A 14,252-nucleotide genomic window follows, 5' to 3' on the forward strand; every position below is an offset into this window, starting at 1 on the left:
CAGTGATGGTATGGCTGATCTGGTTAGGTCCAGTTCTGTATTGTAGTTTAAATGAATTATTACTCAGTGTTTTGTATTAATATGCCTAGTAAAGAATCTATTTGTCAAAAAACATTTCCTGAATCTTTTTGTCGTCTGTATTGTTACAGAAGAGACTTGCTGACAGATATTTTAAAATAAATGATCAAAAATAATTGAAACTGGTGTGATTATATTGTTTTGACAAATAAAATTTGCAGAATTTTAAAATATTGTGCACAGAATATTTTTTTGTTGCAGAACTTTTAGGTTTTTTAGCACAGAATTCCCCCAGGAGTAACCAAGCCTGGCTGTCCAGAGGACAAAAAAAGTCAGGCCATGGGATTGTGGGAGACTTCTGGTGGACTTCTAAAGGATGAGTTCAGTGGGACTGTGCCATACTGCAAAAGAACAGGGCTTGAAACCTGGATCCTGGTTTGATTCAGGCTCAGACCCTCCTCCCTCAGATGGATACTGGTACCCTGAGTAAGCACAGAGTTAGGCTTGAATCTGAGTTTGAACCCTGGGCTTACACTGCAAGGTAGACATACCCATAGAGATCAGATGTGGAGCACATTGGGTTCTTTGTTCCAGTATTGGCTGAACTGTGACTCAGGTGAGCTTTATGATGCAATCAGATGGCTCATGCACTATTATAAACTGACATGTTATATAGATCAAGAAAGAAAAAAGTGCCACCCTTATTGACTAAAAAGTACTTGAGGAATTGCTAAATGTGGTTATTATCAGGTTTAAAACCAGAGGCTTCCTTTTGCTTTCAATCTTCTTTAAAATTTCTTTTTCTCTGTTTAAATTACTTCTGAGTTTTTGTCTGTATCCCTTATGTTTCTTCACTGATCTATATATATGATGATACGGTTGTGCATTGGTGTAGTAATGAAACTGGCACCAAATAAAAAGAAGCACCATGACATATGCTGTATTAGATAAAGAATAATAATAAAAAATTCACTTCCTGAAGAATCTGTTACATTGTACACTATTTCTATCTACAAAAAATATATATATTCCTGTCATTCTTGTTCTCGGAAGGTGTACAATGATGGCATTGGCACTCTTGGGTCTCTGTTTCACTAGCATGGCTGATGAGTTTCCCTTGGTAATTAAGTATTTACCATCAAGGAGGAAGATATTGCATGTCTGCATTTGCCTAGAATGCTGACAATCCCTCGTCCAGTGAGAGGAAGATCATGGATACAAGATCCAGTAGAAGTGGGTGGTATAACACTAAACTTGCTTTGCTCTGTCTTCTTTGGCAGATCCTTGAAAATTATGATGGACAACAGTGCTCCTTCCTTGAAAACCTTCCTATAGGAAATCCTTAAAAATTCCATCCTATCCCCTCTCCACGCAAAAACTATGAAGTTAATGAGCCACAATGCATTTCTGTACCACCTGTATGTTTACACCCAGCTTTAATCTCAAAAGTGCAATCCATGCTATCGTTCAGATGCCTCAGTGCCTGCATGAAATCAGCATAAGGATAAACGGTTGGCTAAAACTGAATCCAGGCAAAACTGGAAGTGATTTTGGTAGGAAGGGGAAAACACTGTAATGGAAATGGCCAAATTACTGACGCTCACACTCCACTCCAGCCAACTATATTACAGTCATTAAGGTAATGCATAGTTTTGGACTCATAGTCTTTATACACTCAAGGTTAAATTCTACCTCATTGAAATCAATGGGAATTTTGCTATTGACTTCAGTGGAGCCAGTATTTCACCTTCAAATTGCTCAACAGATGATAAATGCTTATGTTCAGAGGACTGCAGCTATTCTTAAGCCCCAAGCAGTCTATGAATAGATACAAAGGGATCTCAAAAAACTGCGTGACTGGGCAACAAAGTGGCAGATGAAATTCCATGTTGATAAATGCAAAGCAATGCACATTGGAAAACATAATCCCAACTATGCATATAAAATGTTGGGGTTTAAATTAGCTGTTACCTCAAGAAAGAGATCTTGGAGTTATTGTGAATAGTTCTCTGAAAATATCTACTCAATGTGCAGCGACAGTCAAAAAAGCTAACAATCATTAAGAAAGGGATAGATAAGACAGAAAAATATCATACTGCTTCTATATCAAGCTGTGAGTGTACCATAGATTTAATACTGCATGCAGATCTGGTCACCCCATCTCAAAACAGATATATTGGAATTGGAAAAGGTACGGAAAAGGCAACAAAAATTATTAGGGTTATGGAACAGCTTCTATATGAGGAGAAATTAGAAGACTGGGACTTTTCAGCTTAGAAAAGAGACAACTAAGGCAGGGATATGATAGAGGTCTATAAAATCATGACTGGTGTGGAGAAAGTAAATACGGAAGTGTTATTGACTCCTTCACATAACACAAGAACAAGGGGTCACTAAATGAAATTAATAGGCAGCAGGTTTAAAACAAACAAAAGGAAGTATGTCTTCACACAACACACAGTCTAACTGTGAAACTCATTGCCAGGGGATGTTGTGAAGGCCAAGACTATAACAGAGTTAAAAAAAGAACTAGATAATTTTATGGAGGATAGGTCCATCAATGGCTATTAGCCAGGATGGGAAGGGACGCAAAACCACGCTCTGAAGTGTCCCTAGCCTCTGTTGCCAGAAGCTGGGAATGGTCGACGAGATGGATCACTTGATAATTACCTGTTCCATCCAAAAGCCCGATAATGCAATCTCACTGAAGCGCATTGAATTAACTTTTTAGAAGTCTATGTATAATCCACACACCTCCTGGGTGTGGTGCTCTGTCCCATCTAGTGGCACCAAGACCACTTAGAGCAGGGGTTCTGAAACTGAAGGTTGGGACCCCTGAGGGGGTTGCAAGGTTATTACATGGGGGGGTTGTGAACTTTCAGCCTCCACCCCTAACCCCGCTTTGCTTCCAGCATTTACAATAGTGTTAGATAAGGGGGGGTCGCACTCAGAGACTTGCTATGTAAAAGGGGTCACCAGTACAAAAGTTTGAGAACCACTAACTTAGAGCAAGATTAATGAGTCTGCTACAACCTTAGCTAACAGCCACATGGCCTTTAGCTCATGCAGTAGAGGCTCATGCATTTAGTTCTAGAGATCCTAGGTTTGATCCTGCCTGCCAGAGACCAGGGTCTGTCAGTGTTACATATACAACTTGACATGTACCCAGTTCCAGGGCATAAGATATGGGAACATTTAGGATCTTTCACGTATATATCAGTACTTTAGATCTTACAAAAGGGTCCTGGCAGGTCCCCTTGTTGCCTGTGTCACAAGAAAAATCAGTCTTCTCAATACCTTTTGGGTTCTTCCACTTCCCCCTAGGAGGAGGCCTAGGTTACCTGCCAGGTAGCAGAGGTTAGTGGGATCCCACCTTAAGAACACATTGCATTCTGACAGGCATGTGCATGTAAGGGGTTTCCCTTTTCCTTCCATTTTATTACCGTGCATTTCCTGACTGAGCTACCATCTCTCCTTCTGGAGTGGCATTGGAAGCAGAAGATGCGAGGAAGCAACATGAGAAAATGGCAGCCCAGCATTCTGGGAAATGTTCACATAAAACTGGCTTACATATAGAAAAAGAATTGGCAGTAACAAAACAGAAAGGCTTAATGTACACTCTGGATTCAGGTTTGTCAGGAAGGCAGGTAAAACATTTTATTAACTGCATGAGTACACAGCTCAGTCTGCGGGGGTCAAGCTTCTGGAAACCCTGGATAGTTTCAGAACTTTAATATAGGCATAAGGATAGTTATGCCCATATTAATTTTAGATCATTATTAATTTATATGATTGTAGCTTGACCTTCTTAAGGTCATGGAACTGAAACTGATGATCTCTCAGCATTCACACTTAGATGAAATAAGACTCTGGAAAAAGAGCTAGAGGATTTGGCTTTTTAGTCAAGTCACTAGTCAAAGTATATAGTGTGCCACATTTCAGCTGCATATGGATGGTAGTGTCTTTCTTTATGTAACTAGACTGAATTTTATAAAAATGAAGTTTAGTTTTATTTATAAAGTTAATTTTGTGCTGGTGTGTGTGTATGCTAGGGGAAACAGTGAGACAATTTTGGCTGCGGATCATACATAGCTGTGCCTCATTTTTGTCAGCCCTGGATGGTGAGGTATTGCTTTCCAAGGCCTGGTCTACATTTAAAATTTAGATCAGGGGTAGGCACCCTATGGCATGGGTGCCAAAGGCAGCACATGAGCTGATTTCCAGTGGCACTCACACTGCCCAGGTCCTGGCCACCGGTCCAGAGGGCTCTGCATTTTAATTTAATTTTAAATGAAGCTTCTTAAACATTCTAAAAAACCTTATTTACTTTACATACAACAATAGTTTAGTTATATATTACAGACTTATAGAAAGAGACCTTCTAAAAACGTTAAAATGTATTACTGGCCCGCGAAACCTTGAATTAGAGTGAATAAATGAAGACTCGGCACACCACTTCTGAATGGTTGCCAGCCCCTGATTTAGATCAACCTAGCTACATTGCTCAAGGCTGTAAAAAATTTAAAGCGAAGTGCTGGAGTTAGTTTGATCTAGCCCTTGGTGGAGATGCAGCTAGGTCAAAGGAAGTAAACAGACATGGGAGTCTCTCTTTTTTTACCGTTTGGAAAAACCAGTATCGGTTGACATGCAAATAAAATCTCAGTGAATTAACCTAAAATGAATTCGTATGGGTGCAATGCAGGTGAAGGCAGTACAGACCGGTGCAGCTTGTGTGTGGCAGTGGAGTGCTGGTGAGCGTAGTGTATTATGGTTAGCATCGCATGTGCAGCGGCAGCGCAGGTGTATGTAGCGGAACACCGATGAGTACAGTACAGGCGAGTGCTTAAGTGGATTATTTGCACAGGTCAGCCAATATACACTGATACTCTGCAAACATGTAAACAGCGGGGCTTTCTGGCTGCCCTGACACGCAAGAAATCGGTCTCTGCCTGGGCAGCGCGGAGTCAAACCAGCCCACTGACAATCTATGCCTCGGCGACAGATTAATGCCGCTTGAGTCCGGCACCGCGCGTTGCTTATCTTCAACTCCTTCGCCCGCATTTACTCCGCTCCCCACTTACTCTTTACGTTGGCTCCGCCTCACGCTAGCTTCGCTCCTCCTTTTCACGCTGGCTCCCGCCTCCTCAGGCACGCTCCGCCCCTCCCCCGCGCGGATTCTGCCTCGCGCTCCTTCCCTTCCCCCCCCCTCTTCCTCGCGGTCGCGCCGCTCTCGCGCTCGCTTTTCCCCTCCCGCCTCCTTGTCAGTGCGGTGGCTGCGCTGGGAAACATGGCGTCGGAGGGAATGATTTTAACCAACCACGACCATCAAATCCGCGTCGGGGTCCTCACAGGTAACGGGCTGCGGCCAGGCCCGGTGTGTGTGTGGGGAAGAGCCGGCAGAGGGTCGGCGCTCGCTGTTAGGCCTCCCCGCGGGGCGTCCCAACGGCTGTCGCCTCCTGTGACGGCGCCGCCGCGCGGGGCGCCACAGCCGCTCGCCAGTGTTTCTGGGCCCAGGCCTGGGCTTGGGGGCTCCGGCCACAAGGGCGGCCCCGGCTGCCGCCGCCGTGCGCGTGAGACCGGGGGACTGGTTTGGGCGCCGCTGCCGCATGCGGGCGGGCTGCTCCGCGCTGCACTGGGAACTGGCCCGTAAATAACCTGAACCGTGGGGTGGGGGAAGGGGGAAGAGCCGGAGATGGCCGGGCCCCGGGATTGCTGCAGGTGCAGCGGTGCCTGGGCTAAGTGTCCCTTCGGCCAAACCGAGCTCAGGGGAGGCGGCCCTGCAGGTCTCGCCCGGGCGGGAGACGAGCTCAGCTAAGCTTACGCCCCCGGGGAAATGCCTCTGAGCGTGGCACGCACGGCACAGGAGGCACCTTTGCAGTGACTCTCTCCCTTCCCTTCTGTGTCCTTTACTTCCAGGAAGGGGGAGCGCGCCTGTGTGTGGGCATGTATGGTGCCACTGCTCATAGCGCACGGATGATCCTTTATTAAACTCATGGCACATGACATGCTATTGCTGTAAAGAATGACTTCTAGATCCATAGTATGTGTTGCAGCTTCGGGGTCTATTCGGCTTTTGAGGTTGTGTGGTTGTTTTGATGTAGTGTGGAGATTCAGGCTCCTGAGTGGGAGAGACGCCTAAAGCCCATGGAATATGCCTCTTTATGGAGAATAAATCTGGATTTGTGGGTGCAGATACACTTGAGACATTTATTTCACGTCCAGATCAGAAAGCTTTTAGCAGGAGTTTGAGAAGGGATAGATGTTGATAAAAAACCGTTTTATGACCACATTGACGAGTCCATAGGTGTTCAGGATGGAAAGGGATAAATTAGCAGAAGGGGGAGCGCTAATTAGAGTTATTTATTGAGCTTGGTGATGTTAAATAAGAACAACCCTACCTCATCTCTTTTTAAAAATGGATTATATTTGTCTGTGTTCTTGTCGGTCCCAGATATTGGATGAGCGTGTGTTCTGCCTATGAATGTCCTACTGGAAGCTCCCTTGGGTAGGGAAGCGAGACTGAATGTGACATGTAGAGGGAAACCTTCGAGTCTGATGATGTGCTGTTCTTTCCTCCTGGTGCTGAAATTGCCTGCTGACTGACTTTCACCAGAAGTACCCACCAACAGAATGAAAGGGTTAGAACAGGGACAGGAATTTCAAGCCTTACTGCAAGATTATTGTGACAGAATATAAACCTCTAGAAAATGCCACAGTAGTAGTAATAGAAAAGTAAATCTGTAGTGTTAGTTTTAAAAATTAACCATCAGATCATTCATAATGGCATAAGTGATTTGACAAAGTGTGAAAGTCATTGCAGGAGTTTATACCTTTCTATTGATGTACCCTAGGTCACAAACACAATTTAATTTTATAAAACTTAAAGTGTGGGGCAGAGAAGTATGGCAATTACAGAATATTAATTGCATGTTTTGTACATTTTTATGTAGCTTGAATTTTTCTCCATGTTGATTGGAGATTTCTGGTAGCTGGCATATTTCTTTTAGAAACTAAAAGTCTAAAAGTTTTTAGTTCTTGTACATTTTAAAGAAATGCAATGTAAGCCATAAGTGATGCAACAATCTCTTAAACAATTGTTTCACTGACTTGAAATAACCATCTGATATCACTAAGATCTGTTCTCTGTTACATATCTGTGATTATAATTCCTCTGATTATTAAATTCTTGTACTTGTTACGATAAATTGTGTTTCCATTGAGAAGAATACAAGGCTTGTCTTGAAAAAGCAAACACACCTGTCCTTGTTCCTTAAATTCATGATTTTGAATTAAAATATTGAAGGTTGCACTAAAGTGTTCTTTCAAGTGATGAGATGGTTTCTGTACTTAATAATTTTTAATAGCCCTTTGTAGTTTAACCAGTGGACTTTTTACAGACTTCCAGTTAGAATTTATACAAATATATTATTTGAAAATAATATCATTGGCTGAGCTTCATTCTCTTCTCTGTGGTGTTTCTGTTTATCCATTGAAAGCTAATATTTGCACTATGAGGGTTTTTGTCCTCTGGATGTTTTTGTTATCTTCTCTCCAGCTGTGAATTCAGCAAATATGGTATGCGGTCTATTGAAATTTCTCATAAAAATGAACTAATAATTGTATGTTGGCTAATTTCTGAAATAATAAGAGTAGGAAGAGAAACGTTAAACATAAGCACTATTTTTCTAGCTTAGTCTTTCAAATTCATTCAGGAATTAGAAATCAGATAATTAATTTAGCTTGGGCTTTTTAGCTTTCTAATTAAGATTATATATCTATATATTTGTTTCATTATCACTGAACTAATAAAAGTACCTATGTGTATGTCTTATCAGTACAGGCATATAGACTTATATTCGTGCCACACTTTGAACTGTATATTCAGAAATGGTATATTGCATAAAGAATAAATCATTATTGTTCCTTTAAAATGGTAATCAAATAGAATTTAAACGTACTGTAAAAAGTAACTGGTGTATATTGATTTGTGAGGGAAAAAGGTTACATTTCAATGATTGATTTTTATGTAGTAGTTACTAATAGATGTATTTTACATGGGTCCTACCTGTTTTGCTTATTGTAGATATTGATGGTTGTTCAATAATAAATTATTAATGTCAAGTGAATATTTTCGGCCTTGTAACGTGAATCGGTTATGTTCAAATAGGGTTTTAGAATAACTTCTGAAAGTGATCATGGTTTATATATCTTCAAGAGTGTGTATTGCTACTTTTAACAGTTTGCTATTTAAAAAGAAATGTTACTTTTCACCTCTCTGTTCTTAGTTTGAGTACTACAACAATTTATTATGAGAGAAATTTAGAATGTAAAAAGATTCTGCTATCTGTATATGTGAAAGCATATTTCACATTGACATTCAAAAATATACAGAAAATGATGTCTTGATATCTTAGTTTTATTTATTGCAGTTAGTGCAGCATATACCAGAGTTGTCAAACTTTTTGTTAGCTGAGGTCACTAAGAAGTGGATGGATACAGAAGCCCCTATCTCAAAATCCAGAAAGAGTCTCTCTGAAATGCAGAAGTGTACTGTGCATTGTACAGTATTTGAAAGCTGACTTTCATATTTTCATTCACATTTATTGCTATGTTTTTATTCAAAAAGCTACAGCATTGACGCTACTCACAGAAATATGGACAAGTCTAAACACTATTGATAAAATACAGAACTAATAAACTAGGGCAGTATTTCCAATATGGATAAGAAACCTCTTTAGCTAATGGGTAGATAATTGCTTTCTAGTTTTTGTATAGTATGCATTCCAAGATGTTTCTCAGTGTAAAAGTATTGAACTTTGAAAATATCAAATAGTGTGCTACTGTTAATGCAGTGTTGAAGTTAAAGAAAGTGATCACACAGATTAATTTCAGATTTTCAGTTTCCTACTTCATCTGCGTATTTATGGTACACATTGAACAATAAGTCTTTATGTTTGCTGTGTTCTCATGGGGATAATACAGCAATTAAAAGGTCCTCATAGAATCATAGAGACAGAACTGGAAGAACCTCAAGAAGTCATCGAGTCCAGTCCCCTGTACTCAAGGCAGGACTAAGTATTGTCTAGACCATCCCTGACAGGTGTTTATCCAACCTGCTCTTAAAAATCCCTGATGATGGAGATTTCACAACCCCCCGAGGCAATTTATTCCAGTCCTTAACAACTCTGACAGGAAGTTTTTCCTACCATCCAACCTAAACTGCCCTTGCTGCAGTTTAAACCCACTGCTTCTTGTCCTATCCTCAGAGGTTAAGAACAATAATTTTTCTCCATCCTCCTTGTAACAACCTTTTATGTACTTGAAAACTGTTATCATGTCCCTCTCAGTCTTCTCTTCTCCAGACTAAGCAAACCCAGTTTTTTCAATCTTCCCGCATAGCTCATGTTTTCTAGACCTTTAATCATTTTTGTTGCTCTTCTCTGGATTTTCTCCAATTTATCCACATCTTTCCTGAAATGTGAGGCCAAGAGCAGAACACAATACTTCAGAGGCCTAATCAGTGTGGAATAGAGCGGAAGAATTACTTCTCATGTCTGCTTACAATACTCCTGCTAACACATCCCAGAATAACGTTTGCTCTTCTTGCAACAGTGTTACACTGTTGATTCATTTGACCCCCAGATCCCTTTCCACAGTACTCCTTTCTAGGCAGTTATTTCCCATTTTGTATGTGTGCTACTGATCGTTCCTTCCTAAATGGAGTACTTTGCATTTGTCCTGATTGAATTTCATCCTATTTACTTCAGACCATTTCTCCAGTTTGTCCAGATCATTTTGAATTTTAATCCTATCTTACAAAGCACTTGCAACCCCTCCCAGCTTGGTATCGTCCGCAAACTTTATAAGTATACTCTCTATGCCATTATCTAAATCATTGATGAAGATATTGAACAGAACCGGACCCAGAATTGATCCCTGCTGGACCCCACTTGTTATGTCCTTCCAGCATGACTGAACCACTGATAACTACTCTCTGGGAATGATTTTCCAACCAGTTATGCACCTACCTTAAAGTAACTCCATCTAGGTTGTATTTCCTTCGTTTGTTTATGAGAAGGTCATGCGAGACAGTATCAAAAGCCTTACTAAAGTCAAGATATACCACATCTACCGCTTCCCTTCTATCCACAGGCTTGTTACCCTGTCAAAAAAAGCTATCAGGTTGGTTTGACACAATTTGTACTTAGAAATCCATGCTGACTGTCATTTATCACCTTATTATCTTCTAGGTGTTTGCAAATTGATTTCTTAATTATTTGCTCCATTATCTTTCTGGATACAGAAGTTAAGCTGACTGATCTGTAATTTCCTGGGTTGTCCATATTTCCCTTTTTATAGATGGGCACTATATTTGCCCTTTTCCAGTGTTCTGGAATGTTTCTAACTTTGTCCAAGCAGGAGAATCCTTTTCAGGGAGAATGGGCTAGTGTAGTTCTGTTGATCATGAGCTTTGGCTTCACTAACATTCAGCTCGCCAGGTGTTTTCCCTTGGAAAAATAAAAATAATATGTAGGAGAGATGGAGTGAAATTGATCAATTTTAGGCAAAGATTGCATTTATGTATTTTTAATAGAACTACTTATTTGAAAATGTGTTCCTTTCCGCACCCCCCTCAAAAGATCAGCATAGACCAAAGTTTTCACCTTCATCTTCCTGATCTTCGTGCCTGATATAAGTAGTAGATCAGTTACCAATGATGCCAGAATGTCATTCTGTGCCTCAATCCTAGGAAAATTTTTGAATGCAAAAATCTTGATTGAAAAAGGAAAGAAAACAATACACACAGTGCCTAGAGAGAATGTGATCATGTTCTGAAGTCTCTAATTCAGTATTAGCCCATTCTGCATTGTATTTGGCAATGGCAGTCTTATCCTGTGACCTAACAAAAAGTGGTACCATGGCTGGGGCTATTATTTTGAAGTAGGAATCCTTAGTCAATGAGCAAAATCCCATCTCTTCACTTGATGCAGGAACCCTCAGCCTCCAAGCAGAGTACCTGAGCAAGAGTCAGTTTCACTGAAGTAAGTGCTAAGTGCTGTTTAAATCAAGCTGCATTTCAACCTGTGTGCAACAAATGGGTAACACAGATACTGGAGTTGTCTAATACCTGTGCCAACCAGAACATCTCCAAATTTTGCAGCTGTTTCAGACATAAATCTCATGCTACTGGTTTTGGAGCTAAAGATTCAGCTGCTCTGCCCCCCTCTTTTTTACTATAGTGGCCAGATCCTCATTACCACCCTGGAATACTGTCCCTAGAAACCTGAACATTGAGAAACAATTGTTGCTCTCACTAACCCATTGAGTCCTTAATTATACCCATTTTCTCTCAAAAACAGATTCACCTTCATTTCAGCAGCTTATGGTATGGTAAACTTTTTTCACATTGATTCTTCTCTTAGAAATATTTCTGACAAAAAGAGCATGCCTGGACTCTGGTTTGTCTCTCCAGTCTTTTCTTCAGTTTCAAGTTGCATCCTTAGTTACTGTCAAAGGTAAAATTGGTGGCTTCTCATTATGGTCCCTCTTCTTATCAAAAAGATGCATTTGAGCAGCCATTTATCTGAAACCTAGATTCAAGTCAGTGGCTCCTCCCAGGGCCTCAAATTAGTCTTGAAAGCTCTTTGTTCTCCCCTGAACTAATTGTCTAGATTTCCATGGACTTACAGATTTTTAAAAGAATGCTCCTTGTATCCATCTGTTCTGCTAAAAGAGTAGGGTTTAGGCCCTTCTTCATTTTTGCAGAGGTGTCTTGCTAAATTCATGGAATGTACTGCTAAGTTCAGTTGTGAAGTGAGAAAGTTAACAAAAGCTTGAAGAATGTGGGTTTAAGTGATGCCATGGTGGCCTGGTCTACACTGGGGGATGGGGATCGATCTAAGATACGTTGACTTCAGCTACGCTATTCAAGTAGTTGAAGTTGCATATCTTAGATCGACTTAGATTGATTTACTTTGCGTCCTCGCGGTGCGGGATCGACGGCCATTGCTCCTCCATTGGCTCTGCTTCCATCTCTTGTCGTGGTGGAGTTCCGGAATCGATAGGGAGCGCGTTCGGGGATTGATGTATCGCATCTAGATGAGACAACAATACATTGATCCCTGATAGATAGATCACTACCTGCTGATCCGGCGGGTAGTGTAGACATACCCAGTATCTACTCAAGTAGTGAAATACTTCCACGTAACTCCTCTCACTCTGCTCCTCCCATACATCGAGTCTTAGGTTTCATGATTAATCACTGAAAAGTCCAAGTAAAGTATGACAATAAAATATTTTTTCACTCTTAATGGAGTATTATGATTGACTTAGACTAAAGTTCTCTTGTCTTAAAAGTATGTGTTTTAGGGCCTGTTCCTACTGCTACTGGGATAAAGGGAAAAACTTCCATGGACTTCATTGGTAACTCATAGGTCTTGTCGGCACTGCACTATAGTGTGGACTACAGGGGTGTTAATTGCAGAGTGCACCAAAGTGTTGTATTCTATCTGCCCTGTGTGGACACAGCTGGCGCGAACTAAAAGATACCTAATTCAAGTTAATCTAATCCTGTTTGAAAGAGGACTACATTAAAGGTATCTAGTTCACATTAGGTTCATGCCAGCAACATCCACACGGGCTAGTTATAGTGCAATACTTTGGTGCACTCTGCAGTTCACACAGTCATAATCTACACTGTAGCATAGCGTAGACATAGGCTTAGTTATGTACTATAAAATTTATTTTCAGAGAGCAGCAGCAAGACATTTGTAGTTGCAGTCCAGGGGTTGGAGTTACTAACTACAAACCTAATTTAGCTGCAAATGTAAGTGGCCTATGTATGCCAACAAACTTCAGTGTTGCTCTCTGGTGTTCTACAAAATGTGTAAATATATTTCATATACAAATGACATTGAAGTATTTAGCAAACCTGTAGTACACTACTACAGCATGCTGTATATGTATCTTAGGTTGAAGAAACATTGTATATTTCAGAAATAGAATGTGATTGTTTAGACTTTTTTAGAGTGTCTCTTGATAATGCAGAAGAGGGCAGTGGCAAGGAGGCGCATGAAACCTTAACTTTGCCATTTCCTTGACTTTTAGGTACTTAACTGCATGATTTTAATATTTTGTTAAATAATGGTTGTATGTTTTTAGAATTTTGAAAACTATACATTACTTGGAAATACAGATTTTTAAAATTTTATTTGTGATCTTATTTTGACGAGACTAGAATGTGACTAAATTAAACAGGTGTACAAATGTAGCGAATGACAAAAGGCAAAGGAAGTAGAACCATAAGGTACTATTTCAGGGTGATTCAGTTGTGGTCTGTGTTTTAATAGTTAAAACTGTTGGTCCACTGATTAAAGATTACTGTTTCAGTATATACTATGCAATACAGACAATATAATGTACTTTCTGCGTTTGTACTGATTGAGGAAAAAGTATGCACGTATATTAAGCAGCATCTTAAATTAAAAAACACAGTAAAAGGACTAAAAAAGAGCCGCCCTGGCTTAACAGCCTTGTAAAAGAAGCAATGAGAGATAAAAAGGCATCTTTTTAAAAGTGGAAGTCAAATCCTAGTAAGGTAAATAGAAAGGAGCATAAACACTGCCAAATTAAGTGTAAAAATGTAATAAGAAAAGCCAAAAAGGAGTTTGAAGAACAGCTAGCCAAAAACTCAAAAAGTAATATCAAAATGTTTTTTTTAAATATATCAGAAGCAGGAAGCCTGCTAAACAACCAATGGGGCCCCTGGATGATCGAGATACAAAAGGAGCACTTAAAGACGATAAAGTCATTGCGGATAAACTAAATTAATTCTTTGCTTCAGTCTTCACGGCTGAGGATGTTAGAGGGATTCACAAACCTGAGCCATCCTTTGTAGATGACAAATCTGAGGAATTGTCACAGAATGAAGTGTCACTAGAGGACTTTTTGGAATTAATTGATAAACTTAACAGTAACATGTCACCAGGATCAGATGGCATTCACCCAAGAGTTCTGAAAGAACTCAAATGTGAAATTGCGGAACTATTAACTGTGGTTTGTAACCTGTCGTTTAAATCAGCCTCTGTACCCAGTGACTGGAAGATAGCTAATGTAATGCCAATATTTAAAAAGGGCTCTAGAGGTGATCCTGGCAATTACAGACCAGTAAGTCTGACGTCAGTACGGGGCAAATTAGTTGAAACAACAGTAAAGAATAAAATTGTCAGACACAT

At 40.3% G+C, this 14,252-nt stretch overlaps 1 protein-coding gene across 26 annotated transcripts in view; it reads left to right on the top strand.

The window, feature by feature from the left end:
• Positions 1–5,193: 5,193 nt before the first annotated feature.
• The window catches only part of GPHN (gephyrin), a 648,985-nt gene continuing 639,926 nt past the window's right edge, over positions 5,194–14,252 (top strand). For 8 of the 26 annotated variants that reach the window (XM_075065354.1, XM_075065353.1, XM_075065363.1 and 5 more), the window contains exon 1: positions 5,196–5,369. In XM_075065354.1, coding sequence (XP_074921455.1) covers positions 5,306–5,369 — 64 coding nt within the window. In that variant the 5' untranslated portion in view covers positions 5,196–5,305. Of the gene's footprint in view, positions 5,370–14,252 lie in introns of all 26 variants that reach the window. The other 18 variants (XM_075065358.1, XM_075065362.1, XM_075065369.1 and 15 more) reach the window with 5 other exon arrangements.

The sequence above is a fragment of the Chelonoidis abingdonii genome, chromosome 4, assembly GCF_003597395.2.
Source record: "Chelonoidis abingdonii isolate Lonesome George chromosome 4, CheloAbing_2.0, whole genome shotgun sequence".
NCBI lineage: Eukaryota > Metazoa > Chordata > Testudines > Testudinidae > Chelonoidis > Chelonoidis abingdonii.